A 27,021-nucleotide genomic window follows, 5' to 3' on the forward strand; every position below is an offset into this window, starting at 1 on the left:
GAACACATCAAAATGATCATTCACCACCATCAAGTGGGCTTCATTCCGGGGATGCAGGGATGGTTCAATATATGGAAAACCATCAACATAATCCACTATATAAACAAACTCAAAGAAAAAAAAACCACATCATCTCATTAGATGCTGAAAAAGCATTTGACAAAATTCAACACCGATTAATGTTAAAAAGTCTTGGACAGATCAGGAATTCAAGGCCAGTAAAAGCAATATACAGCAAACCAGTAGCCAACATCAAACAAAATTGGAAGAAACTTGAAGCAATCCCACTAAAATCAGGGAGTAGACAAGGCTGTCCACTCTCTCCCTATCTATTCAACATTGTACTGGAAGTTCTAGTCAGAGCAATTAGACAACAAAAGAAGGTCAAAAGGATACAAATTGGAAAGGAAGAAGTCAAAATATCACTATTTGCAGATGATATGATATACTTAAGTGACCCCAAAAATTCCACTAGAGAATGCCTGCAGCTGATAAACAGCTTCAGCAAAGTGGCCAGATATAAAATTAACTCAAACAAATCAGTGGTCTTCCTCTACTCAAGGGATAAACAGACTGAGAAAGAAATAAGGGAAAGGACATCCTTCACAATAGTCAGAAATAATAACATATGCTGGTGTGACTCTAACCAAGCTAGTGAAAGATCTGCATGACAAGAACTTCAAGTCTTTTAAGAAAGAAATCGAAGATCTCAGAAGATGGAAAGATCTCCCATGCTCATGGATTAGCAGGATTAATTAGTAAAATTGGCCATCTTGCTGAAAGCAATCTGCAGATTCAATGCAATCCCCATCAAAATTCCAACTCAATTCTTCATAGAGTTAGAAAGAACAATTTGCAAATTAATTTGGAATAACCAAAAACTCAGGATATCCAAAACTATTCTCATCAATAAAAGAACTTCTGGGGTTATCACCATTCCTGACCTCAAGCTGTACTACAGAGCAATAGTGTGAAAAACTTAATGGTACTGGTACAGAGACAGGCAGGTAGACCAATATAGAATTGAAATCCAGAAATGAATCCACACACCTATGGTCACTTGATGTTTGACAAAGAAGCTAAAATTATCCAATGGAAAAAAGACAGCATTTTCAACATATGGTGCTGGTTCAACTGTCGGTCAGAATGTTGAAGAATGCAAATGGATCCTCTCTTATCTCCTTGTACAAAGCTCAAGTCCAATATGATCAAGGACCTCCACATAAAACCAGAGACACTGAAACTTATCGAAGAGAAAGTGGGGAAAAGCCTTGAACACATGGGCACAGGGGAAAATTTCCTGAACAGGACACCAAGTGCTTATGCTCTAAGATCAACAGTTCTACCTCATAAAGGATGTGTTGGACTTTTGGTTTTGCACGCCCGTGTGGGGTGCAGTAAGAGTTCTGTAGATACCGTTCAATTAATAGCTCCAGGCATCTTAGCAGTGCACACTTCCTTACCCAAGGAAAGTTTAAAGGGCACCAAAAAACTACCATCATTACTGATGTCGAAAGAGAGAAAGGATACAGTATTATGGAGCTTTGAATGTTTATAAGACATGGAAGGAGACAAACACATTTTTGTGAACAAAAGAATTATCTGGACTGAATGCTACTTTAGAACAGAATTCATAACCAATGCTGTAAAAAGCAGCATTAAATTTAGAATGAACCTATCTAATTCAAAAATTTTTGCACAACGGATCAATGAACCCAGTCTACACTAATTGTAATAATTAGTGTGAGAAAATTGTGCCCAAACACAACATTGTATCACTGGACAGCAGTGATACAATACAAATACATAAGTCGTCTCACATTTTTCAACCCTCTCCAGCTCTCGTTCATTGTATACACCCAAATCTATCGAGATGCCCTCAAAAACATTTAAAAAACAAAATAAACAAACTATACAAATGAAAACTCTGCCCTGAAGGATGAGTATGAGAGTCCCAATTTGATATGCTGTAATCCAAACTCTCCTATGGCTTCTGATGGTATTGAAGCCTCAGTGAGGCCTGCAAAAGGCCCTAGCCCCATGACTTTGCAAGAAACAGAACCCAGGGCACGCTCCCCCTACGTCACTCCCAACACTTTCAGAAAGCCTGTAGCTTGCAGCCGCTGCCTGCACGCAGGGTTGTTGACCCGGAAGCAATTCAGGAAGTGGGTGGTGTTGGCTGTCAGTTCCGGTGCATCGCAGTTGCATTCATTTGCTGCTTGCCAGTCGTCTTGTTCGGATTTGGGCATTTGGAGCTGGTGTCGCTGATCCAGAGCACCATGGCTGAAGAGGAAGTAGGGAACAGCCAGAGGCAGGTAAGGTCCCAGCAGGGGTCGTCCTGTCCCCGCCTTTCCATTTGATTCTTTTTGTTGTTGATTTTGAGACATTGCCTCTACTTATCAGTGGTTATCCTGGGGTCACAGTTTCGGGCTGGCTTTGGACTCAGAGCTCTGCCTGCTGCTCAGATGAGCCGTATTAAAGGCAAGGGCTTTCAAATTAATCTCCATTTAATATTATAAACTTAAAATAAATTCTTAAGTGGTTTGAAATGGTTACCAAAAAGAAAAAAAGCTACTGTTCCCAAATTAAAAATAACATAAGGATCTAAAACAAAGATCTGCTAAGAATTTATCAGAATATGATGATAGGGTGTGGGGCTGACTGGTGTGTAAGATGCGTTGTCTTGTGTGTGTTTGGGTACATGCATTGTGAATGAGCTGCATAGTTTTGCTCTCATAAGTGCGTGTTTGTGTTTGGGCAGCGAAAGGGTGTGTGTTCATGGATGAGGTGCATACTTTCGCTCGCACAAGTGTTTGTGTTCGCTTTATGTGGGTGTGGCCTTTTTTGCATCAAGCAGGCTGCCTCAGGGCGTTTTCCCATCCTGCAAGGCTGTCGCTCAGCAGCGTTGTCATACAAGCAAGCTGGGTCTGGTCGCAGCATCACACAAGCAGGCCCAGTTCTGTCGCAGCACTAGCTTTTTTTTTGCCTCATTGTCACATGAGCAGGCCAGGCTGCTTGGCTAGTCTCAGCTTGGCTGTGATGTCGCATGAGCAAGCCCAGCTAGGCCGTAGCATCACACTAGCAGGCCCAGTTCTGTCCTGTCGCAGCACTAGCTTTGCCGCATTGTCACACGCGCAGGCCCGGCCCACTTGGCTTGGCTCGGCTGCTGCGTCACTGGACTCGGCTGCTCGGCTGCTTTGTCACATGTTAGCAAGGCCGACTAGGCTGCTGCGTCACACGAGCAGGCTCGCACTAGCTTTGCCGCATTGTCACATGAGCAGGCCCGGCCCACTCGGCTTTGCTCGGCTGCTGCGTCACTCGACTCGGCTGTTCGGCTGCGTTGTCACATGCTACCAAGGCCAACGAGGCTGCTGCGTCACACGAGCAGGCTCGCACTAGCTTTGCCGCATTGTCACATGAGCAGGCCCGGCCCACTCGGCTTTGCTCGGCTGCTGCGTAGCTGCGTCACTTGACTCGGTTGCTCGGCTGCGTTGTCACATATTAGCAAGGCCTACTAGGCTGCTGCGTCACACGAGCAGGCCTGACCCATTCGGCTTAGCTCGGCACAGCTCGGCTGTTGCGTCACTGGGTTCGGAGCCCCCTTATTACCGAGCATGCCCAGCTGCTCTTAACGTGAGCAGGCCCACACTAGCTTTGCCGCATTGTTACATGAGCAGGCCTGGCCCACTCGGCATGGCTTGGCTGTTGCTGGGTTTGGCCATGTTATCACTGAGCAAGCCCGGCTCTGCTGCTCTTGACAGGAGTAGGCTCACACTAGCTTTGCCGCATTGTCACATAAACAGGCGCGGCCAACTCGGCTCTGCTCGGCTGCTGAGTCACTCGGCTCTGCCGAGTTGTCACGTGTGCAATCCCTGTTCGGCTGCTGCGTCACACCAGCAGGCTTGGCTCAGCTCGGTTAAGTTGGCTCGGCTCGGCTCGGCTCGGCTCGGCTCGGCTCGGCTCAGCTGAGTTGTCACATGAGCAAACCCTGCTCGGCTGCTGCATCACTCGAGCAGGCTCGGCTCAGCTCGGCTCGGCTCGGCTGAGTTGTCACATGAGCAAGCCCTGCTCAGTTGCTGCGTCACACGAGCAGGCTCGGCTGGGCTCGGCTCGGCTGAGTTGTCACATGAGCAAGCCCTGCTCAGTTGCTGCGTCACACGAGCAGGCTCGGCTGGGCTCGGCTGGGCTGAGTTGTTACATGAGCAAGCCCTGCTCAGTTGCTGCGTCACACGAGCAGGCTCGGCTGGGCTCGAGCAGGCTCGGCTGGGCTCGGCTAGGCTGAGTTGTCACATGAGCAAGCCCTGCTTGGCTGCTACGTCACACGAGCAGGCTCGGCTCGGCTCGGCTCGGCTGAGTTGTCACTCGGCATTGTGACTTGCTTGGGCCTGATGAGACCAAGATTTCGCAGACACAGCAGCACAGTTGTGGGCGTGGCACAGATGGGTAGCATTAGCACGCCTTGAGTGTGTGTTCGAGCTGCTTGCACTGGTGCTTTTAGAGCAAACACTCCTAAGATGCATTTTTGTTTTATTTGGATTGACTATGTTAATTGTTAATTCTATAAGAAGTAGCATGAACAGGTTGAATGTTTATTTGTTGACTTTTAAAATCAACTTTCAGAGTGAAGAAATAGAAGCAATGGCAGCCATTTATGGCGAGGAGTGGTGTGTCATTGATGAGAATGCCAAAATATTCTGTATTAGAGTCACCGACTTCATGGATGACCCCAAATGGACACTTTGTTTACAGGTAACATATATATATATGCAGCTATTTTTCCAGACAGTAGAACTTAATATACTAAAATTGATTTCATTGTCTATTTATGATTCAAGTATGAATTGGTTTTTGGATTGCCTTTGTTGATTATTGTCGTGATTATGCAAACATGGGTATTTGACTAGTTACAGATCCCCCTCAAATCATGCTTTTGTTGATGGTTGCCATCTTTCTTGCCAGAATTCTTCTAATTATTAAACATGTGTTTTGTTTACAGACTTGAGTCACTTCTTTTTGTTACTCTAAACAATAAAAGAAGGTTTAGACCTGGAAAGGTGGGGAAATTAAGATGAGGAAATTATGAATGAAAATTCATAGAGCAGATACTTGTGTCTTTAGAGATTCAGTTGTGTTTAGAATAAATAGGATGCATGAAAAGATTAGCTATGGCTTTCTGTCTTATTAGTTGTGCCATATTCCATGACTGGTATATTTTCAAATAAAGGATGCTAAGTTACAAAAATTATAGAATATTTAATAATAGATTTTTCAAAGGTTTATTCATTTTATTTGTTTTGGTTGGTTTACCTTTGTTTTTCAAGATAGAGTTTCTCTGATCTAGTCTTGGCTGTCCTTGAATTTAGCAATCCACCTGCCCTTTCCTCTCAAGGGCTGGGATTAAAGGTGTGTACCAACCAGCACCCTGACCCTGGCCTCATAATACTGATTTTTAAAAGAGATGTGTGTTTTGCAGAGTATGTTTAATAGTATTTCATAGGACATTTTAAGTATTCAGAAAAATATTTGTAAAACGAAAGCTAGATCAACCTTGACTGGCAGCAGGAGGTAGAGCTCCTGTACGCAGTTCTTTTTCATCTTCGGTTTTCTTCATCTGAACTTGCTATTTTTATAGCTTCTTTGCATAGAATTAGCTTCCAGAAACATGACAGCTTCTTTAACAGCATATTTTTTATAGAACTATAAATATGAAGGAGGGGATTTTTTCACCTGATAATAAATAAAATAATAGTTTGTCTTTTGTCTAGACGAGTTAGAAACCTGTTCATTGCCTGGCTTTATAAATATAGTTGTTCTTCAGCTGTCATGAGATTTATTTGAAAACTTCTTTGTAGGTGATGTTACCCAGTGAGTACCCAGGTACAGCACCGCCTTCTTATCAGCTGAAGTAAGCTTTGTCTTCTCCTTTATATATATATTGTTGTGCGTGTGTGTGTGTGTGTGTGTGTGTGTGTGTGTGTGTGTTTACTTTATGTATGTGAGTACACTGTTGCTCTCTAAGGACACACCAGAAGAGGGCATTAGATGCCATTACAGGTGGTTGTGAGCCACCGTGTGGTGGCTGAGAATTACACTCAGGATATTTGGAAGAGCAGTTCGTGCTCTTAACTGCTGATCCATTTCTCTAGCACCTTCTTTTATATTTTTAAAAAATATTTTACTGTCAAAGATAATCTTCTATTTAGTCCTTGTGTTTATAGAAAATACTTTGTTTAAAATGAATATAGAAATTAAAAGCATCTTTTACATTGGTGTAGAGCATTTTACAGAATGATGAAAAACTAATGAATATTTGAAATATATACCTAATTCCTGACTAATGTTCTTTACTATGTTTTATTCAATCTTAGTGCTCCTTGGCTGAAAGGGCAAGAACGTGCAGACTTATCAAACAGCCTTGAGGAGATATATGTGTAAGTGACAGGGCACTTTTCACAAATGTTTTCCTAGTGGCTTTGCTCTGAGCTTTTCTTGACCTATGCTTGTCCTTTACCTGGCCTTTTGTTAGGCTCTTTCATTAACAAAAATGTTCACTTTAAGCAAACTTAAAAGGTTAGTTGCATAACTTTATATGTGCAGTTGATAAAAAAATATGGTAATATTTAAAGTTAGACAATACTTATTTGGCTTCTGAAGACAAATTTAGAAATGCTGTTCTTGTGTATTCTCATAGAATATCAAGGGTAAAATGACAATGGAAGAATTTCAACCATGATTCTTTGTTAAACCGTCAATACTTTGATGGTTCTCTTGTACTAATCTAAAAGACCGAGATCCTACAGAGGCACTGTTTTCCATCCATCCATCCATCCATCCATCCATCCATCCATCCATCCATCCAACACTCCATGGTAGGCAGTGTAGTAGATCCTAGATACACATGGTTTTATCCCTTTCTGTAGCCTTTAGAGTTTTCCAGTGTGAAAGCGGAAGGTATCTCAGCACTGTAAAAGTGAACACAGCTCTGCAGCTGTAATAACTTTTGTCAGAACAAAGCTAGACAATGTGATGGTAATTAACTTTAAAAAGTTTATTCTAATCTGTCTCGCTTCTTAAGAGCTGAGTTAATTAGCTCACACTAATTTCAGTGAGAGGCCAGAGCATAATAATGGTGACATGAAATGGGACGGTAAGAGACAGACCAACATGGCAGGGAAAAGACCTGGAAAGTTGGACAGGAGGTTCTGAGTTCTGTAGGCACTGGCTTAGCCATGAGAGCTGTTGGAGGCTCAAGTTTGAGTAGTGGGATAAAAAGTGAGCCCGCTTCTCTGTGGAGATTGACTGGAAAGTAACAAGAACTGATGACAGAAATTTGTTGGGAAGCTGATATGTCAAGAGAAAATATGATTGATTTGGATTTACGAAATTTATGATTTATTAAGCCAAGTAGTATTCTGGATCATCAGTTTGTGTTTTTTCTGAATCCAGGAATTAGTAAGCATTCTATTATATGTTCTAGGTGTCCACCCTGTTTGGTACTATGAGAGTGCCCCCTTTATGCCCCAGGGATCAAGGCCAGGTTTCTTTTACTCCCAAAATATTTAATTAGAAAATGGTAAGTCATCCTGGAATCCTTATCACTTGTCCTTCCTAAAAGACCTTTCCTGGGTCCCTACTTAGTGATTCTGTTACCCTCAATACACAATTATTTCTTTAAATCACTTAAATGTTTTTGATACCTGTTTTAACATTACTGGCCATTCCAACATTTGTATTTCTGACATGCTTCTTTGTATAATCCAATTACTTTTACTTACCAGCTTGTCTTCACCACTTGTTTACAATTATGTATATATCCATATATATTATATGTGTTTAGATGTATGCAATTATATGTATATACATGTATGAATATCTACAATCATATATGTATAATTGTATAATGCATACAATTACACAGCTGGTGGTCACTTTCAGCTCATCTTTTTAAAAAAATCTTTCCATGCTTGTTTCCATCATATTAGCACACTTTGCGCCTGCCCAAGGCAGTGCCATGACTGCAGTGGCCTCTCACCTTCCTGTACATGAGTCCAGAGCTCTGAGCATTAAGGGAGCTTCTCACAGGACAAAGCTTGCCTCTTCTACCTCATACAGAGGTTTTGTCTTAAACACATTGCTCTAAAGATAAGAGAGAGGTCATCATGCTTCAATGATTGAAAGTGCTTGAATAGCAATTATAGTCTAATAACAGTGTTTTCATATTGATAAACATCAATGTGAATGGATTTTTTTAGAGTTTTATATGACAACTTTTAATGATTTTATATCCTAGTCATGGGCATTAAGTGAAAAATATTACTAACCTTAAAATATCAAATACAAATCTGTCAATATAGTTTTTAATATTTATATTTTCATAACATAGTACTATTATTGTATATATTTAGTATAATTTTAAATGGTAAATTTAATATTTGTTTATTATATAAGAAGATAAACCATGGTTAAGTGGGCACTTAGGTAAGAAAGCATGAATCTTTTGGAAAACATTTTTTATATTCTATATACTTTTTTTGGCTAGGAATCTGAGATTTAAAAATAAAGATGAAGAGCTAGGTGTGATGTTACACACCTTTGACCCACCACTTGGAAGGCAGAGGTGTATAAAGCTTTGTGCGCTCAAGGTTAGCCCAGTCTACATATCAAGGACTGCATAGTAAGACTGCCTCAAAGCAAATGAAGATGGAGCGTTGCAGGATCTAGTTCAGTGTGAGCACTCTTGCCTCGAGTGGGTGGGCACTGGGTTTAATCTCCAGCTGTACACACAGGCATACAAATCAAGATGAATGAGGTACTAAGTTTGGTCACCAGCAACACATACATATGCACACATATAGCACGACGCACACAGGAACACACACATATACACGTGTGCACACACACAACCTTGACTGTGTACCTATAAAATATTAGTAGCCTGTTGAAAGCTTAGTTAGGCTGCATTAAGGCTGTTTTGCTCAGGCTTCTGGAATCAGCTTTTGAATAGTATGACTTTCTTGTGTTTATTTTCATCACAGTAGAATAAGGATACTATCTTTGTGAGGATTAAATAGCATCATATAATATACTTTATTTAGCACACAGTAGCAGTTGGTTAGCTTTGACCCATTCAAACAAAACTCTTGAGGTGTGGCTTGCAGAAAAGAGGTTTATTTCAGGTGATAGTTTTGGAGACCCCCACGTATCACCGATCAGCCCTGTTGCTTCGAACCTGTGCTGAGTCACCTTGGCATGAAGTTTTCGAAACAAACTCCTGGGATCCAGAGAGCATAAACAAGAAGGAAGATGCAGCTCTTGTCAGATGCGGCTTCTGATTCAATAAAGCCTTTCATTAGAACAATGAATGGCAAAAGTTTGAAGACCAGGTTTTTGTTTTTTAATGAGTCATACTAAATCGTAGTTGATAATTAAAATATTGAAATAGATTCTTATTGCAAGAGAAAGCAAATATATAATATGTTAACAAAAACATTTTTTTAGTGGGAGTGGGGGGGGAAGTGGGGGGGGGAGGGTATGGGGGAATTTTGGGATAGCATTGGAAATGTAAATGAGGAAAATACCTAATAAAAAATATAAAAAAAAAAAACATTTTTTTTAGTGGTAGACTTGGGGTCTGAGATACAGAATGATTTCCACTTTACCCAGAAAGCTTCATGCACACTGTGCCTCTTTGTGGTGGATTCTCAAGGAACTGTCTTGTTAAATGCTAGTGCAGACAGAAGCAGCAATGCCCGGAGCTCAGTAGAAGTGCTCTTAGCTGCGTCATGGGAAGCCATGGTGAGAAGACATTTGAAGTGAAGATTGAGTTTCCTTGATTGCTGTGGGAAATTACTAGTTGTAGAAACACTTCTAAGGTCTTATTTTTCAAATGCTGAGTGCGGAGTCAGGTGTGATCCTCTCTTGTAAGCCCAGTACTGAAACTGAGGTAGAGAACATGGATTCAAGGTAGCTTGTGCTCCATACACTAAGACCCTGTTTTAGAGAACAAAATCTGATGCTCACAGTCATCTATTGGATGGATCACAGGGCCCCCAATGGAGGAGCTAGAGAAAGCACCCAAGGAGCTAAAGGGATCTGCAACCCTATAGGTGGAACAACAATATGAACTAACCAGTACCCCTGGAGCTCATGTCTCTAGCTGCATATGTAGCAGAAGATGGCCTAGTCGGCCATCAGTGGAAAGAGAGGCCCATTGGTCGTGCAAACTTTATATGCCTCAGTACAGGGGAATGCCAGGGTCAAGAAGTGGGAGTGGGTAGGTAGAGGAGTGGGTCGGGGAGGGTGTGGGGGACCTTTGGGATAGCACTGGAAATGTAAATGAAATAAATACCTAATTTAAAAAAAGGGATAATCTTTGGATTTCAAAGGGAGCGAGTAAGTGCTGACTGGCTAGTTAGCATTTTGGTACTTCTTGATACAGTGGTTGTTCAGGAAGAGTTAGTGTCACTAATGTGATGGTGGCATGAAGAGAGTAGGACATAGAACTCTATAAAGCTCTGATTTTGTTCAGAAGATGATTACTAAAACTGTGAAAGGGGCCGTGCTTTACTCCACCATAGCCCCAGGACCTCAGGCAGTCATGTATACTGGAGGCTAGAAAGGATGGGCTCCCATGCATTCAGGTCATTGAGTCTTGCTTTTTTCCTAAGCCTCCTAGGTTGAAGATTCACCTAGGACAGACAAACCTTTAGCAGTATATGCATTGGGAGTCCATACAAATCTATTTCGCTGTTAGAGGAGCAAAATGGAGGTGCTTTGAACTTTGAACTTCAGTTCTTAGATTTTATTGCGGCTTGAGCCTTCTTAATGGCCAGCAAAGCTGTTAGACAAGCTACTACTCTCTGTACATTTGTTTTCTCATCTCTACAGTGGGGACATCATAAGGACAGTTTTGAAATGTGAGGGGACTCAGTATATATTTAATACATTTGGATCTTGCACTGTCCAGAGCAAAGAAGAGTGGATAAAAGAAATTCCGTCTTTAAAAACCTTTCCCATTAACTTCTGTGCTAAAAGGAACACAGTTATAACCAATGCTAGGAGTTATAACCAATGTGATGGGTGGGTTTGAGGGTTAAAGGCAAGCAGCAAGGCACTGCTGTGACAGAGTTTGGGCACTTTTCTCCCTTTTCTTTTTTAAAGATTTATTTATTTTATGTATGTAAGTACACTGCCACTCTCTTCAGAGACACCAACCAGTTCATTGGATTCAATTACAGATGGTTGTGCGCCTCTGTAATGTGCAATCTGTGGTTGCTGGGAATTGAACTCAGGACCCCTAGAAGAGCAGTCAGAGTTCTTTTTTTTTTTTTTTTTTAAAGATTTATTTATTTATTATATGTAAGTACACTGTAGCTGTCTTCAGACACTCCAGAAGAGGGAGTCAGATCTCGTTACGGATGGTTGTGAGCCACCATGTGGTTGCTGGGATTTGAACTCCGGACCTTCGGAAGAGCAGTCGGGTGCTCTTACCCACTGAGCCATCTCACCAGCCCGCAGTCAGAGTTCTTAATCGCTGAGCCATCTCTCCAGTACTGTTTGGGCATTTCTTAAAATACACATCAAATCTAAGATAACGCCACTCTAAAAATGAGATACTTGGTCTTATATTTTATTGGTGTGCTATCATTTAACTTTTAACATATTCTTTAGCTTAGTGATTTGAGATGAGTTTAATTACCAGAGGCAGCCAAACATTATTTGAAACCAAAATGAATCAATTATGCAACAGACTAAATTTGTTAAAAAAATTTCTTTATGGATATAAAACTGTCGAGCTACGTATCTTTTAGATCTCTTTAAAAAAATTCTTCCAACAGTCCTGATACAGTCTGTATATGCCTTGAAGGATTTGTGGCAAAACAAGTAGATTCTATTGTTTAAAAAGTGGAGAAGAGCTGGTGGTGATTGGACACATCTGAAGCACCCATGGATAGAAACAAGTCATGTCTACACCTGTCTCAGTTGTAGTTCATATTTAGACACTTTCTTTCTCTTCTTTGGATGCAATTGTTCGTCTAAAGTTTTAAGTAAGGTGTATTAATTTTTGAGCCATTTTGGAGTCTTTAATTAATGTTGGTATACAAAATATTTATTATTCACATATAAGTGTTGGTAAATTTTATCTCTTATTTGGAGAAGTCATGATTGCATCTTATTATAAAATAGTGACTTAGGATTTAAATGTAAATAAACGTCTTGAATTTGTGTTGTTACATTTCTTAAATAATGACTTTTGCCCCTGATTTTGTTTAGCCACAACATGGGTGAATCTATTCTTTACCAGTGGGTCGAGAAGATAAGAGATGCTCTGATACAGAAATCTCAGATAACCGAGCCAGGTGAGAGTGAGTGGTAACTCTTTGTGCTCTTTTAATTTGGAGCGCTTACATTTTCATGTAGATAATATCGTTGAAATGACACGTGACCTGTGATCTGGTTTGTGGTTTTTTTTTTGTTCTTTCTTTTTTAGGTAGGTTGGTTGGTTGGTTGTTTCTGAGACAGGGTTGCTCTGTATAGCCCTGGCCTAGAACTCACTCTGTAGATCAGGCTGGTCTTGAACTCAGAGATCTGCCTGCTTCTGCCTCTTGAGTGCTGGGCACATGCCACCATGCCCAGCAAGGTTTATAGATTCTATATCATAAAAATGTTTCTCTTGAAAGTTCACTTACTCATGTAGCTATAGTGATTTCTTTCTCTAAGGTTTCTCTATGGATTATATTCTTAGAATGTAGAATTTTGTGTGGAAAGAACTGGAATCTAAAACATATTCTGCTTGAATGTTATTAAGGTATTATGAACTTTATAGAATTCCCCATGAATTGGATATATAAATTAGATATTAGTCTTAAACAAATCTAATATTCATCAGAAAAGAACTCTCGATAAGTATTTTGGTTTATATTAGGATAACTTTAAAATAGACTTTTAAATTGAGATGTAATTCATACACCATAGTTACCCTCCTAAGTGAAGGAATAGACCTTTACTTAGAAGTTTAAAAATGACAGCGTTATCAGCCTCTTCCTGAGCTGCTGAGATAGGACAGTGCAGGGGCTTCCAGTCCCCTCACTTCCCTTGCTGGGCTTGCCACTCACCATAAGGCCTTTGAGAGAGAAAGAGCCCTGTTACCATTTAGCCTGGGGTTGTTTCTAAATTGCTTTTCATTGTCACCACTGGTAAAATTATTTTCAGTTTTATGGGAAAGAATTATAAAAGAGCCTGTAGGTTATAGCATTTTTAGATAAGGATGATTGTTTACAGAGAAGTGACTCTTTTGGATATTGAACGTTGATGGCGGTACATGTGTTTTCAGATGACTTTTATCAGTTTTTCTATAGAAGCAAGTATTCTTACTGCTTTAGTTACAATCAAAGCAGCAGTGACATAAAGTCACAAAGATCTGCAGCATTTTAAAAGTGGTTTCTCTGACTTTTGGATCCATGTTGTAATTTTACAGCATGTAGAGCATGCATGAGAAAGGCTCTAGAAATTCTTCAAAACCAAAGTTAATTTTGATAGCTTGTCTTGTAGAGTTGAGTAGCTGTAGAAATTGACAATGTACCAGTAGAATCATTCAGCTCTGAAGAAAAACTGGACTCGCTTCAGCCAGGATGCACCACCTCCCTCCTAACTTCTGCTCTTTAGACTTTGAAGTTGTGTTGAAGATCACTTTAAAGCTTTGGCTTAGAAATTTTGTATGGACCTTTTTCTTTAAAATTGTTTTTGGACTAGGGATGTAGGTTAGTAGCAGGAGATGTACCTAGCATTACAAGGCCTTGGGTTTGAACCCCAGAACCACCAATACAAACAATCTGTCAACACAAAGGATATATACATAGTTTATATATGTATACACATACATGTATATGTACTATATATGTGTGTATACATACATATGAAAATCCTGTGCCCATCATGTTGTATTCTAATATTGTTAAGAAAAAACAACCCAAAACCTTGTTGAAGAAATAACTAGGGCAAGAATTAGTGATCAGGGGTACAATGAGAATTTTCTTCTCCCGGGCATCTGATCCTTAACTCACAGTGATCCTATGTCCTTCTTTCATTCATTTCTTAGAAATCTTTTGTAAGAAAAATCATGATTCCTTCTGTTGAAGAATGGTGTTTAGAGATCAAGACCCCATTCTTTTGGTTTTTTTCTTTTTTTTTCTTTTTGTTTTTAGAGACAGAAAACTCATCTCACTGTATGGCCTGGAACTAGCTATGTGGACTAGGCTGGCCTGGGACTCAGCACAATCTGCCTGCCTCTTTCTGTCTCCCTAGTGCTAGGATTCCAATGACTTTTGTAGGTGTAATTTCTTACTTGCTTTGAGGATCAATCCTAATGTCTCATGTTTACATAGACCCAGATGTCAAGAAGAAAACTGAAGAGGTTGAGGTTGAGTCCGAAGAAGACCCTATTCTAGAGCACCCGCCGGAAAATCCAGTTAAAACATTGGACCTCAAAATCAGTGAAGAAGAAACTCAACCTGGTATTGTGTTCCTAACTAGTTTCTCTTGAGGAGAAGAGGGCACTGATGTTCTTGGGAGGCCTAGAGACTCAGTAAAAACACACACACACACATACACACACACACACACACACACACACACACACACACACGGAAGTTTAGAGGTGTTTGTTTTTTTTTGGTTTTCGAAGCCAGGGTTTCTCTGTGTAGCCCTGGCTATCCTGGAACTCACTCGGTAGAGCAGACTGCCCTCAAATTCAGAGAAAATACCTGCCTCTGCCTCTCAGGTGCTCAGATTCAAGGCTGCTGGGATTACAGGGGTGCATGCACAGCTGCTGCCACCACAAACAGCTACCTAGTGATTTTAAACTTGTTGAAAAGGTAGAATAACGGGATCATTGCATTTTTTATGGGCTAATGACTGGCTATAGTATTAATGTGTCTAATTCCATTATGTAAAGTGGGAATAATTTTATTGGAAGACATTATGCATTATAGCTATACAATATCAAATCAGATTTCCCACTCCAGAGGTTGGCCTATGTGGAGAAACAAGTAAGTTGTGGTATCTGCATCTGTCAGTCATTGGTTTGTGTAGCCCTTTTACTCCCTCAAAAAGTAGATACTGTGCCAACTTAAACTGCTCCAGAGTTCAGGGTTTGAGTTCTGACTGTAGCAGGTTACCTGGCAATGGCAGGTGGAGATCATTCATTTTTCTCTTACATATAATGCCTACATGAACATCTTACTAAAAGTTTAATTTTGGTAGGGAGTTACTTGTGCTGTTTGCTTAAATTTGCCATATAATTTTATTTATATCACAGTTCTTTTCCTTTATTGCTAATTTTCTTTAACAAAAAATTCTTTGACTTTATAGAAACTGAAGAATTGCCTCCAGTTGCTCATGGCGTTCCTATTACTGACCGAAGGAGCACTTTTCAGGCTCATGTGGCCCCTGTCGTCTGTCCTGAGCAGGTGCGTGACCGTCTTCCCCTACCTTGAACCCAGAGCACTACTGCAGTCCTAGTAGGCACCTTCCCTCTCACGTTAAAGTTTCATGTCATTGATTGGTTTCCAGACTCCTAGATTCCTGTCAGCAGGAGAGAGTTTGTGGCAATCTGACCCTCTCTCTCTCCCTTCCACCTGCTCTCCTCCTCATGCAGTCTTTGCTGATTTCCATTGTGTACAAGGGAAAATCCAAACTCCTTCCACATAGCCTTTATATTTGATTCCTAATTTACCGTTCACTCTGTACTTTCCATATCTTCTTAATACAGCAGTGGGTAGCATTTCCTCACTCAGTTTCCTGTTCCTTGTCGGGTTGACAGAGGACATACAGATACCAGTTAAAGTTGAGTCCCAAATAAACGTTCATAGGACATTCTTACATTTATTTAATTATTGTTGATTGAAATTTTTTTGTTTTGCCTGGAAGGTTTTTATTGTTATTTAGTATGTTAGTCATTCAAACCTCCTTCCCTGCTTTGGCCCCGAGTGAGTGTCTGCTTCATGTCTCTTCCTTTACCTGGCTCGATGCAGAAAAACTGCCCCTTAACAAGAGCTGGCTCAGGCCTCATCTGTGAAGCCACCTAGTTCCTAAAGGCAGCTGTGATTTTACAACATTTGGACTATGCCATTGCTGTACCCCTGTCCTAGAGTGTGTACATTCAGGAAATTTGAGAGCTAAGTTTCTGGAAATGCAGTTACCTGAAAAGTTCTCTATCTGAGGAACACATTTTCACATACTGTGCCTTAGACATAGAATCTAAACGTCTGTGGGTAACCAGTGCTCAGCAGTGCCGCGTCTGTCCTGTTTATGCTAATGTTTGCCCTACTACGTCAGTTAATAAATTCATTAAGTAACTGTTCTGCTATAAATTTATATCAAATTGCTTTAATTCTACCTTTCTAGCATTTACAGAGAAAATAAAAGGCATATTTGTTTATTTCTATTACTGCTGTTTTTGAAGGTGAAACTGGTTCTTGCCAAGCTGTACGAGAATAAGAAGATTGCCAGCGCCACCCACAACATCTATGCCTACAGGTGAGTGACTGCCAGGTTTTACAATATGCGATTTACAAACAGTTGCTGGGAAGCTATGCAGGATTTTGAGATATAGCTGCTGTTTTATTACAACAGTAGACCTGTGAAGTATTTGAAAACTGCAGAGAGACAAGAAGCTGGACGAGCACTGCGTTCTCTACTAGATACGTCACAGTTGGTGGGCGTGGGTGTCTACTAGATACATACGGTCACAGTTGGTGGGCGTGGGTGTCTACTAGATATGGTCACAGTTGGGGTGTGGTTGTCTTTTCTATGAGAAATTTAGTCTTTTCAAATACTTTATCTTATGTCTAGTTTTTTAATTTAATAGAAATATTTTCCTACATTTATTTGATAAAAGCTGTTTTAATGTCATATAATGTTTGCTGAGGTTCCACACTGGTTTATTTAGCTCTTTTTTCATTGTAGCTTTGCAAATTTTCACTGCATCTTTTGGATATGAATTAGATTACTTCTGCAAGGTAGATTCGGTTGCTTCTTCTTTGTGTGTGCACATGCATGTGTGCGTGTGTGTGCACATACACGAGCGTGAGCTTTCCTGTATGGTGCCCAGAGGTCAGGGTTGGATGTTGTCCTCTGTGGCTCTGTTATTTCTTGAGACAAGGTCACTTACGGAGCCTGGAGCCACTATTTTGGCTGCACTGACTAGTGTGCTCTCTCCATCTCCTGGCCTTTGCTGTCAGTGCTGGGTTATGGGCAACACATCGCTGTGGCCAGCTTCGTACATGGGTGCTGGGGACTCAGACTTAGTCCTCCTGCTCACGCAGAAACCATTTCCTCCTGGGCTGTGCCCTCAGCTCCTCCCCTTTTTAAAAAAGGAGATACAGAGAGAATTAAAAGGAAGGAAAATGGTATAGAAGAAGCATCAAAAATATTAACTTGATACATATTTCAGAGTTTTTCAAAGGTTGTTTTTAAACCTTTTTGTATTGTGTCCAGTAATTCCTACTCCTGTGAGTAGTGAGTTAAGAGTGCTGTGACAGCATGCCTTGGGAGTGGGAGTACAACTGTTTGCTTCATTTGCAAATGAAGACATAAAGAACATTTTAAAATACACAAAATAGTAAGATTTAGAAATGTAGTTTAGACCCAAAGTGAAACAGAATATAGATATAGGCACTTGGTATAAATTTAAAATTCAATGGAATGTTTATAAAATCTAGATTAGCCAAGCTCTGGGATTAAAAGCATGTGCCGCCACCACCACCCAGCAAGGACTAATATTCATTATGTAATATGTATGTTGTTATATTTTGATGCTTCAAAGTATAACCCTTTATATGTGTTTCCAGGATATTCTGTGAGGATAAACAGACCTTCTTGCAGGACTGTGAAGATGATGGAGAAACAGCTGCTGGGGGCCGCCTTCTTCACCTCATGGAGGTGAGTGTAGAGTTAAACTCTTGACGTTTGTACTTAACGTACCTGAATATATCTCAACAAACCAGAGCACCACTTAGGAAGAAGTAAGAATTTGAATGATGTAAGACCCGGTCATGAGCATTGGTTGAGGAGATGTCGTCTTCATCCCTGGCCCCAGGTAAGAGTACAAACAGTCCATCCCAAATGCTGTGCTTTCCGGGAAATAATACAGGGTAGTTGTATTGCTGTAACAATACAGCTCTGGAAAACTGCTTTTTGTTTTCCTGGCAATGGCTTCCCTGTCTTTCTTCTTTCCATCTTTGTGAAACTCTCTGTCAGTTGGATGGTGAAATATGGATTATATTCATAATAATTCAGTGTTAAGAATTAAATTGAGCCGGGTGTGGTGGCGCACACCTTTAATCCCAGCACTCGGGAGGCAGAGGCAGGCGGATTTCTGAGTTCGAGGCCAGCCTGGTCTACAGAGGGAGTTCCAGGACAGCCAGGGCGATACAGAGAAACCCTGTCTCGAAAAACCAAAAAAAAAAAAAAAAACAAAGAATTAAATTGACTGTCTGAGCTACTTTCTTGACTTCTTCTGGAGTTTATGTACCTTCAACAGCCTTCCATTTCATTTTCTTAAGCAATATTCTCTTCCTTTTTAGAAATAATTTTCCTTCTTTCAGAAAGTCACTTATTTTTATGTGTATGGATGCTTGTGTGCATTATGTCTGTGTACCATGTGCATGCAGTGCCACAGAGGCCAGAGAGGATACTGGGGTTCCAGGTGGCTGAGCCTCTATGTGGCTGCTGGGCCTCTCTCTACAAGGCTGTGAGTGCTCTAATGAGTGAGCATCTCTCCAGTTCCCGTGCTTAATTTTCAGGTTTTTTTCCTGTTTTCTATTTCTGTTTTTCTTAGAAATCTTGTTCAGTTTTTACAGATATAGTGGCTTCTAAATTTTATCTATGTATATTAATGTGAGTTCCTTTATTCAACTGTTCCCAACGCTAAGTTTCTCTAGGCCCATTTTAGTTTGTTTATCTTGTCTGTTTTGTTCACCCTGCTGGGTCCGATCATTGATTGTCGATTGATTTTAAGAGAGGGCTGTTTTTCCTTAGGGTGTTACTATGCTTTCTTCTCCTTCTGGGTGTAGAGTTTGCTTTCTAAGCAGGCCTTGCTCTCACAGGAACTTGTTTAGCATAGGCAGCAAGCCTAAACTTGGCAGGCTTATGTTAGAGGCAGCAGTGGGCAGGTCACAGCAGCATTAGACAGGTCACAGATGCTACTTGTGAAACCCTCTTCTCATCAGTTACTTGTTCAGAAGCAGGGTATTTTGTGCGTCTGTTTTTGGTTTTTTGCTTACTGGTAAAAGACTGCCTAAACTTAGTTTTCTGGCAAGAGTCAGTAAGAGCGGGAACCCTCCCTTCATAGTTTTCCCCTCTTGACAGATGGCTTTAAAGTTGAGAGTTTGAGGGCACTAGAACACTGCATTGACTTAGCAAGTTCTCCTTGTCCTGATACTTCATCCTTCTTAAAACTGTCTCTTTGTATGTCTAATTATGCTTCTAAAAATAACAGATTTTGAATGTGAAGAACGTCATGGTGGTGGTGTCCCGCTGGTATGGAGGGATCCTGCTGGGACCTGACCGTTTCAAGCATATCAACAACTGTGCCAGGAACATTCTGGTGGAGAAGAACTTCACGAACACTCCTGTGAGTATTGATGCTGCAGTGACCGGGTGCACTCACTGAGACTGCAGAAAGGCAAGCGAGAGGGGGGGAGGATGCGGTACTGAGATGTGGACTAGGAAGCCATGGACATAGGCCTCAGTCACACAATGGGACAGTGTGAGTTTACAGGTCTGTAGGGTTTCTATTAGAAAAGCAAGCTGAGGCCCAGAGCTGTCACACTGGGTCTGGAGGCTCCGGTGGAGGCCTGGCCTTCCATCAGTACTGAAGTATCTGTGTTTGCCTTGCACATCTGTAGATGGTGGAGGCCTGGCCTTCCATCAGTACTGAAGTATCTGTGTTTGCCGTGCACATCTGTAGATGGTGGAGGCCTGGCCTTCCATCAGTACTGAAGTATCTGTGTTTGCCTTGCACATCTGTAGATGGTGGAGGCCTGGCCTTCCATCAGTACTGAAGTATCTGTGTTTGCCGTGCACATCTGTAGATGGTGGAGGCCTGGCCTTCCATCAGTACTGAAGTATCTGTGTTTGCCTTGCACATCTGTAGATGGTGGAGGCCTGGCCTTCCATCAGTACTGAAGTATCTGTGTTTGCCGTGCACATCTGTAGATGGTGGAGGCCTGGCCTTCCATCAGTACTGAAGTATCTGTGTTTGCCGTGCACATCTGTAGATGGTGGAGGCCTGGCCTTCCATCAGTACTGAAGTATCTGTGTTTGCCTTGCACATCTGTAGATGGTGGAGGCCTGGCCTTCCATCAGTACTGAAGTATCTGTGTTTGCCTTGCACATCTGTAGATGTGCTTTATATATTTTGAGGGTTTTTTGCTTATGCTTTACATATGTTCATAACTATTTATTTAGGCTTTATTGCATTTCTTGGGAGAATGGGGAGAAATGAAATAGTAACTGAGATTTTTCAAGCATAAATATACTAGGTGAAATGTTTCTCTTGACTAGCCTTGACTGTCATGAAGTACTATAGTACACGATGTCCGAGTGGCACTGATATTGGAAAGCACATAGGCTTCCCAGTGTAGACCATCTGTGGGACTGCTCTGGGGTCGTGTACATGGCTGTGGAGTGTTTCATTGAATGCTTTCTCTTCCAGGACGAGTCAACTAAGAATTTGGGGAAAAAGAAGGTGAAGAAAGACAAGAAGAAGAATGATCATTAAGACTTGAACCTGTGCGAGAGGTTAACTTCCCAGCCACTGTGGACACGTTCCCAGTGGTCATGGAGTACATTAAGATAGCACACTGACAGCTCAAGTCAGCCAGTTCATCATGGTTCCACCAGCATTGTGTTTCCTCCTCTGGTTCCACCATTTGCCAGAACTAGAGAATCTAGAATATATTCACATGTGTTTCACATTTATTTGGAAGAACAGCTGTGAGCTTATTTACCATTTCATATAATACTAGGAAGTGACACACGCACAGTGTTGTTCCTGAGCTAAATGTCAATTTCAGTATTGTCATGTGCCTTTGTTAGGCAGGGAAGGCGTGTCTCCAGAGGACTGGAAAGGCCACATGTCTTGCGATAGAAATCGCCATGCTGTTGAGTGACCATTGCTTTTACAGCTCCCGATTGCTTTCAGAGTGGGGGCGCATGGAAGACGGAGGTCTTGGGGAGTCTTTCTCTTGTGATTTCACACGTGAGTCACACTTCCTTCCATAGTATTCATCATGGAGTGATAGTTTACGTGAAAACCCGAGTATTCATCTGTGATCATGTGCCAAAGTGATAGTTTACACATTTGCTAGTTAGTCCAAGTGTTACTCCTCGGTTCTGTTTCAAATTGGTGATTGTGGAATTTCAAAAAGTTACTATTTCTTAGTTGTTGCCTTTTGTTGTTTGATTCCTGTAGTGACACACAGTGACCATTCAGTCTCAGTAGTCCTTCCGTCCCATCCCTGACGTGTGTGAGGTAACATTCCGGTGTCTCTGAACGACCTGGAAGCACTTCCCTGTGCTCTTCCCTGTGCTCTTCCCTGTGCTCTTCCCTGTGCTCTGGTCAACTCACTTGCAGAATGAGATAGAGGCAGCAGGACACCAGACAAGCAGGCTGCCCACTGCACCAGTTTGATAAACATTTGCCATTTGAACTCTGGCCAGATTTTTTTTTTTTTTAATTCTGTGATTTTTTTTTTTTTTTTTTTGAGGAGAGATAGAGGGATAAATCTTTTGATTAGATTAAAAAAACCTCTTTCCCTCCAGAAGTTTTTGTCTAATCTCCTTTTTTAAACAAGTGTTTTATTTCTTTTTTACATGCATATTACTTGTAAGAAATAAGACAAAAATTCCCTTTGTGTAGGTAAGCTGTACCTGTTATCTTTCAGAAATAATGCCAGCAATTACTAAATTGATGAACTGATCACAGACTAGCTTGGTTCCCCTCCCAAGGAAGGGTGAGCTGTTAACAGGCAGCCATGGGAGAATGCTGGAGCATACATAGACAGCGTCTGAGGTTATGCAGATGTTTTCCTCTCAGTTTGTAAGCTTGAAGAATCCACATCCTCACTTGGTATTTTAAATAGGAATCCAGTAGCCAGCTTTACACTAGAGTGGGTTCTGAGACAGAAGTCTTATTTTCAACATTATTTAATGTTGTAAATGATCGCGAGTTATAGGATGACCTATACGTGTGTATTTGGGACACTTACCTCTGTTTCCATGAAATGCTAAGTATATCCTATGTATTAATTGTTACAGAACTTAGACAGTATTTGCTAAAGATGATGATATAATCTTGACATTTCAGACCTGTGAAAAGAGATTAAAACACTAAGAATTTTATGCTGCAGAAAAAAGGAGCATAAAATATTTTCCTAGCACACTGGATTAGAATTTCTTTCCTGGAGTTTTTGTCTAAAATGTACTAGTGTTTACAGAAGAAAAGACAATTTTTTATATCTCTGAACTCATTTTCCTTCACTTAAAAATTATGTTTCCCCATTTAACAAGATTACTAACCTCATTTTGTGGGTTGAGCTCCTTAACCTTCGCTGCAGGTGGGAGGGGAGACCCCAATTCCTCACTTCTAACTCCTGAAATTGCACGTTTCACATACCATCAGTGCAAAGTAATGATAGCATATTTTTCTCTATTGAAGTAGAGAAAATCATATGTAGAGAATTTTCTAGTTCTCCCAATTATAACTTTGTAAAGCCAGGCGTTTGCTGTGGCCTTCTCTATATTTTATTAGTTGACATGTTCTCCACATGCCAGTATCTATGAGCAAATCGCATCTACATAGATGGGCAGAGCAGAAGCTGCTAGTGAGGTGTCTGTGTCAGAGACAGGCTGTTGGAAGGAAGCACTGATGCAGGCCAGATAAGCAGATACTGTTTACAGGGCAGGTGAGTGATACTATAATCACTTCAGTGAATTGTAATCACATCCAGTCCACTAAAGAGATGACCATAAATGGTGTATACAGTTTTTATTTTTTATTATGCATGATTTTGTATATATGGCTATTTTTCTTTCCGTAAAAATGGTATTAAACCGTATATACTGTTTTGTATCCTACATATTTCATATAGAAGTATATTGTTAACATTTTCCCATATCAATAAATATTCTTCTATGGCTTAACTTCTTATGGCTGCATTGCATTCTGTCTTCTGGGTACATTGTAACAAACCCATTCCTCCAGTATTTTCCAGCAAGGCTTTTTCAGGTTTTTAACTTTTTGTTTGTTGTTTGTTTTGTTTTTTTGAGACAAGGTTTATCTATGTACCTTTGGCTGTCCTGGAACTTGCTCTGTAGACCAGGTGGGCCTTGAACTTAGAGATCTTCCTGCCTCTGCTAACTGAGTGCTGCAAGTAAGCCAGACTTTTAACTCTCAGAAGCAAGTGTAAAGCAGTGTTTCATTGCATGAAGGTTCCCTATGTCTCCCTGACGGCAAGGAAAACATAGGACTGGAATCCACCCAGGGTTTATACTTTCTTACTGTTCTTCACGTATCAGCCAGATTATTCTAGTGAAAATAAGCAGTGTGGTTGATAGCATTCCCAGGGTCCATAAAAGGTGTAGAGACAGGAGCCCGTGTACCCATAACTCAGTAAGGAAATGTATTCTAGACACAGGGCCCTTGTTAGATACGTGATTTCCAATTTCCCCTTGAATATGTAGCCACCTTTCCATCTTCCTAGCAGTGCCTGTTGGCAGAGTAAAATTTTTAATGTTTTCAGACCTGAGTCCTCCCCCACTACTCTCTGGAGCCTGAGGACAGGGCCCAGGGCTGTGTATGCAGGCAAGTTCTGCAACACTGTGTCACATCTCAGACGCTTCCTCCTCTGTACACCATCGTTTGGGGTCATGTCTAAACACTGCCCAACCTTCAAGGTAACACATAACTTTGTTTAAAAAGGTTTTAATTTGTGTATGTACCAGAAGTCATGTTTGAGACCTTGTCTCACTGAACCAGGAGATCATCAGCTGGGCTTGCCTGCTGACCAGTGAGTACCAGTTGTCATCCTGTGTCTGACCTCCTACTCCCACCACGGAAAGCACATGTGTCCTGCCACACAGGCTTCTCCATGGGTGCGGGGGACTCAAACTCATGTTGGGTCTTCACGCTTGTGTGGTTAGTACTTTACTGACCAAGCCGTATCTCTAGCCCCTAAAGGTTTTCTTACATTCTTTTTCAAATTACAGAGACTCGTGATTTTCATTTGGACTTTCTTCCCATTCCCAGTTGGTTTAAATTATGAAATCAAAGCTCTTCCTTTCATGATGCAATCTTTGGGGTGAATTTTCACGAAGTGAACACTGTTATGTAGCCAGCCCTTGGATGGAACTGAAGTGACTTGTGGTTCTTGTGCTCTGGCTCCTCCTGTGGGTAACCACTTCCCTTCTTTCTTTTTCTTTTTTTTTTTAATATTTTTTATTAGGTATTTTCCTCATTTACATTTCCAATGCTATCCCAAAAGTCCCCCATACCCTCCCCCCCCACTCCCCTACCCACCCACTCCCACTATTTGGCCCTGGCGTTCCCCTGTACTGGGGCATATAAAGTTTGCATGTCCAATGGGCCTCTCTTTCCAGTGATGGCCAACTAGGCCATCTTTTGGTACATATGCAGCTAGAGTCAAGAGCTCCGGGGTACTGGTTAGTTCATAATGTTGTTCCACCTATAGGGTTGCAGATCCCTCTAGTTCCTTGGGTACTTTCTCTAGCTCCTCCATTGGAGGCCCTGTAATCCATCCAATAGCTGACTATGAGCATCCACTTATGTGTTTGCTAGGCCTCAGCATAGTCTCACAAGAGACAGCCATATCTGGGTCCTTTCAACAAAATCTTGCTAGTGTATGCAATGGTGTCAGTGTTTGGAAGCTGATTATGGGATGGATCCCCGGATATGGCAGTCTCTAGATGGTCCATCCTTTTGTCACAGCTCCCCTTATTTCTTATACAGGTGATGAGTTTTGTCTGGTTTGACCTAGATGTGCATGGAATGGCGCAGAGTCTTGCTTTGACAATTTATTCCAGAGTTGGATTGGGAGACTCATCTAGATGGTAATGTGTAGCAGTGTTGCTTCTTGCACACTAGTGAGTGTATGTACACATTTCTATACATTTTTATTTTACTTATTTTTGTACCTGTGTGTATGTACGCGTGCGTGTACATATGTGTGTGTGTGTGTACATGTGCAGAGGACAACTTTCAGCAGCTGTTACTTTTCTTTGACCATGTGAGCTCTGGGGATTGAATTCAGGTCATCAGGCTTAGCAACTGGTGCCTTGGCCCACTAGCCGTTTCCCTAGCCTCATATGTAGGCATTTCTCTTGGGCATTTGCTAGGTCATAGCATATACACAAACACATATAGAGTGTGGGCACATGGTGCCCAGGGATGTGCTGGCTCCGAGGTCAGTGCAGATTGGAGATGTTTGCAAGTTGTTCTCATTCTGTCCAATTTAAACTCTTAGTGAGGTGTCAACTCATTCCCTAGATCCTTAAAAATCCAAGACAGCTCTAGCATGCTGATTTAGGTAGTGAGCAGTTGTCTAAACAGTTAGAGTGGAATCTGCTCCTGCCAGTGGTACATGGGTTTCTCTGTGGTGTAACTTCATTTTCATGGTGTGGGTAGCATCACTTGTCTTGATTTGTATTTCCATACTGACAAATCAGGTTAAATACCTTTGGTGACCACATTTTGTCATGAAGAGGTGGAGCCAGTCCTGAAATTAGTAATTAGAAGTGGAAGATGGGGCTTGTTACCAAGGTTCAATCAGATATGGAAAAATCAGTTGACAGCTTTGCATCTCTGGGGAGTTAATCTACAGATCTCCACACTCCACAATTGCCTCATTGGCAAGGGTATTAAATATGTGAAATTCCAAGGACCTAACCTGATTCTTGAGTTTCACGAATATTATTCTTCATCTAAATTGTTATGAAGATTAAATGAGCTGTTTAGTGATGCTTAGAATGTGAAGAGAATCCCTTTAAGTTTTACCTTGTATTTGGTGTAGGCTTATTTTTTGAGGATTCCCAGAGTACCTAGAGTCCTAATTAGACATTAAGTTACCGTGTTCTTCTGCTCCCTGGGAAGGCATTCTGGCATAGTGAACAAGAAGTGGACCCTGGAGGGCTGTGCAGACTGGCCCCACCCCTCACTGGCTGTCGCCCCTGGAGAGCTGGTCCCACCTCTCACTCCCAACAGCACTCCAAAGAGCAGGTCACTCACCCAGGCAGCACAGTGGAGCTGGTCCGAAGGCATGAGTGTGGAAGAGCTGACCCTGCCACTTGCCTTCCATAAGGTAGCACAGGCACTGAGGTGATGTCACACATACCCTAGCAGTCTGGAAAGCTGCCCACGGGGTCATGAGCTCTGGGGAGCTGTCCCTGCTCCTCACCAGCTGTAGTTCTCAGGAGAGCAGGCTGTATACCTCCCCTGAGCAGCACAGTAGTGCTGGCCCTGGTGGCAGGGGTGTGGATGAGAGCTGGGCCCAACACTTCTGTTGTGAGCTAGCCTGGGTGGCTCAGGGACGGGACAATAGCTCAGTCAGTCAAATGCTTGCCATGTAAAGCATGAACAAAGGTCAATCATTAGCACCTGGGTTAAAAAAAAGTTAAACCTGTCAATGCCTGCACTCCCAGTGCTAAGGAGGCAGAGGCAGGAGGATTCCTGGGTTTGCAAGGTAACCAGTCTAGTCTACCTGGGACCCTGAGGTTCAGTGAGAGAACCTGCCTCAAAAAATACAGTGAAGAGTGATTGAGAAAGTCACTCTACATCAACCTCTGGCCTCTGTATACATACATACGTGTGCATTCATATGCATGCACACACAAACATACATATACAACCCCAAACTATCTAAAAATTAATCTTGAATAAATATCCAGTTCTATGATTTCATATATAACCAAACATGATCAATTTTATAATCCAGTGATAATTAA

General features: G+C 41.4%; 1 protein-coding gene across 1 annotated transcript; it reads left to right on the forward strand.

Annotated features, from left to right (window-relative positions):
- The first annotated feature begins 932 nt into the window (after positions 1 to 932).
- Positions 933 to 23,205, forward strand: Impact (impact RWD domain protein). Its single transcript, XM_021150538.2, has 11 exons — positions 933 to 2,315; positions 4,621 to 4,749; positions 5,853 to 5,905; positions 6,369 to 6,431; positions 12,274 to 12,359; positions 14,385 to 14,513; positions 15,370 to 15,467; positions 16,463 to 16,536; positions 17,850 to 17,940; positions 19,499 to 19,633; positions 20,717 to 23,205. Exons 1-11 carry the CDS (start codon positions 2,280 to 2,282, stop codon positions 20,780 to 20,782), a joined length of 960 nt encoding a protein of 319 aa, XP_021006197.1. The 5' UTR covers positions 933 to 2,279; the 3' UTR covers positions 20,783 to 23,205.
- The last annotated feature ends 3,816 nt before the right edge of the window (positions 23,206 to 27,021 follow it).

The sequence above is a fragment of the Mus caroli genome, unplaced genomic scaffold (assembly GCF_978045245.1).
Source record: "Mus caroli unplaced genomic scaffold, Mus_caroli_1 scaffold_19, whole genome shotgun sequence".
NCBI lineage: Eukaryota > Metazoa > Chordata > Mammalia > Rodentia > Muridae > Mus > Mus caroli.

Excerpts from the sequence above, each read along its gene's own strand:
- Impact (XM_021150538.2), top strand. The coding sequence starts at position 2,280 with ATGGCTGAAGAGGAAGTAGGGAACAGCCAGAGGCAG. Across the intron at positions 2,316-4,620 it reads TAGGGAACAGCCAGAGGCAG|AGTGAAGAAATAGAAGCAAT; the intron begins GTAAGGTCCCAG and ends ATCAACTTTCAG. Across the intron at positions 15,468-16,462 it reads CTGTCGTCTGTCCTGAGCAG|GTGAAACTGGTTCTTGCCAA; the intron begins GTGCGTGACCGT and ends CTGTTTTTGAAG.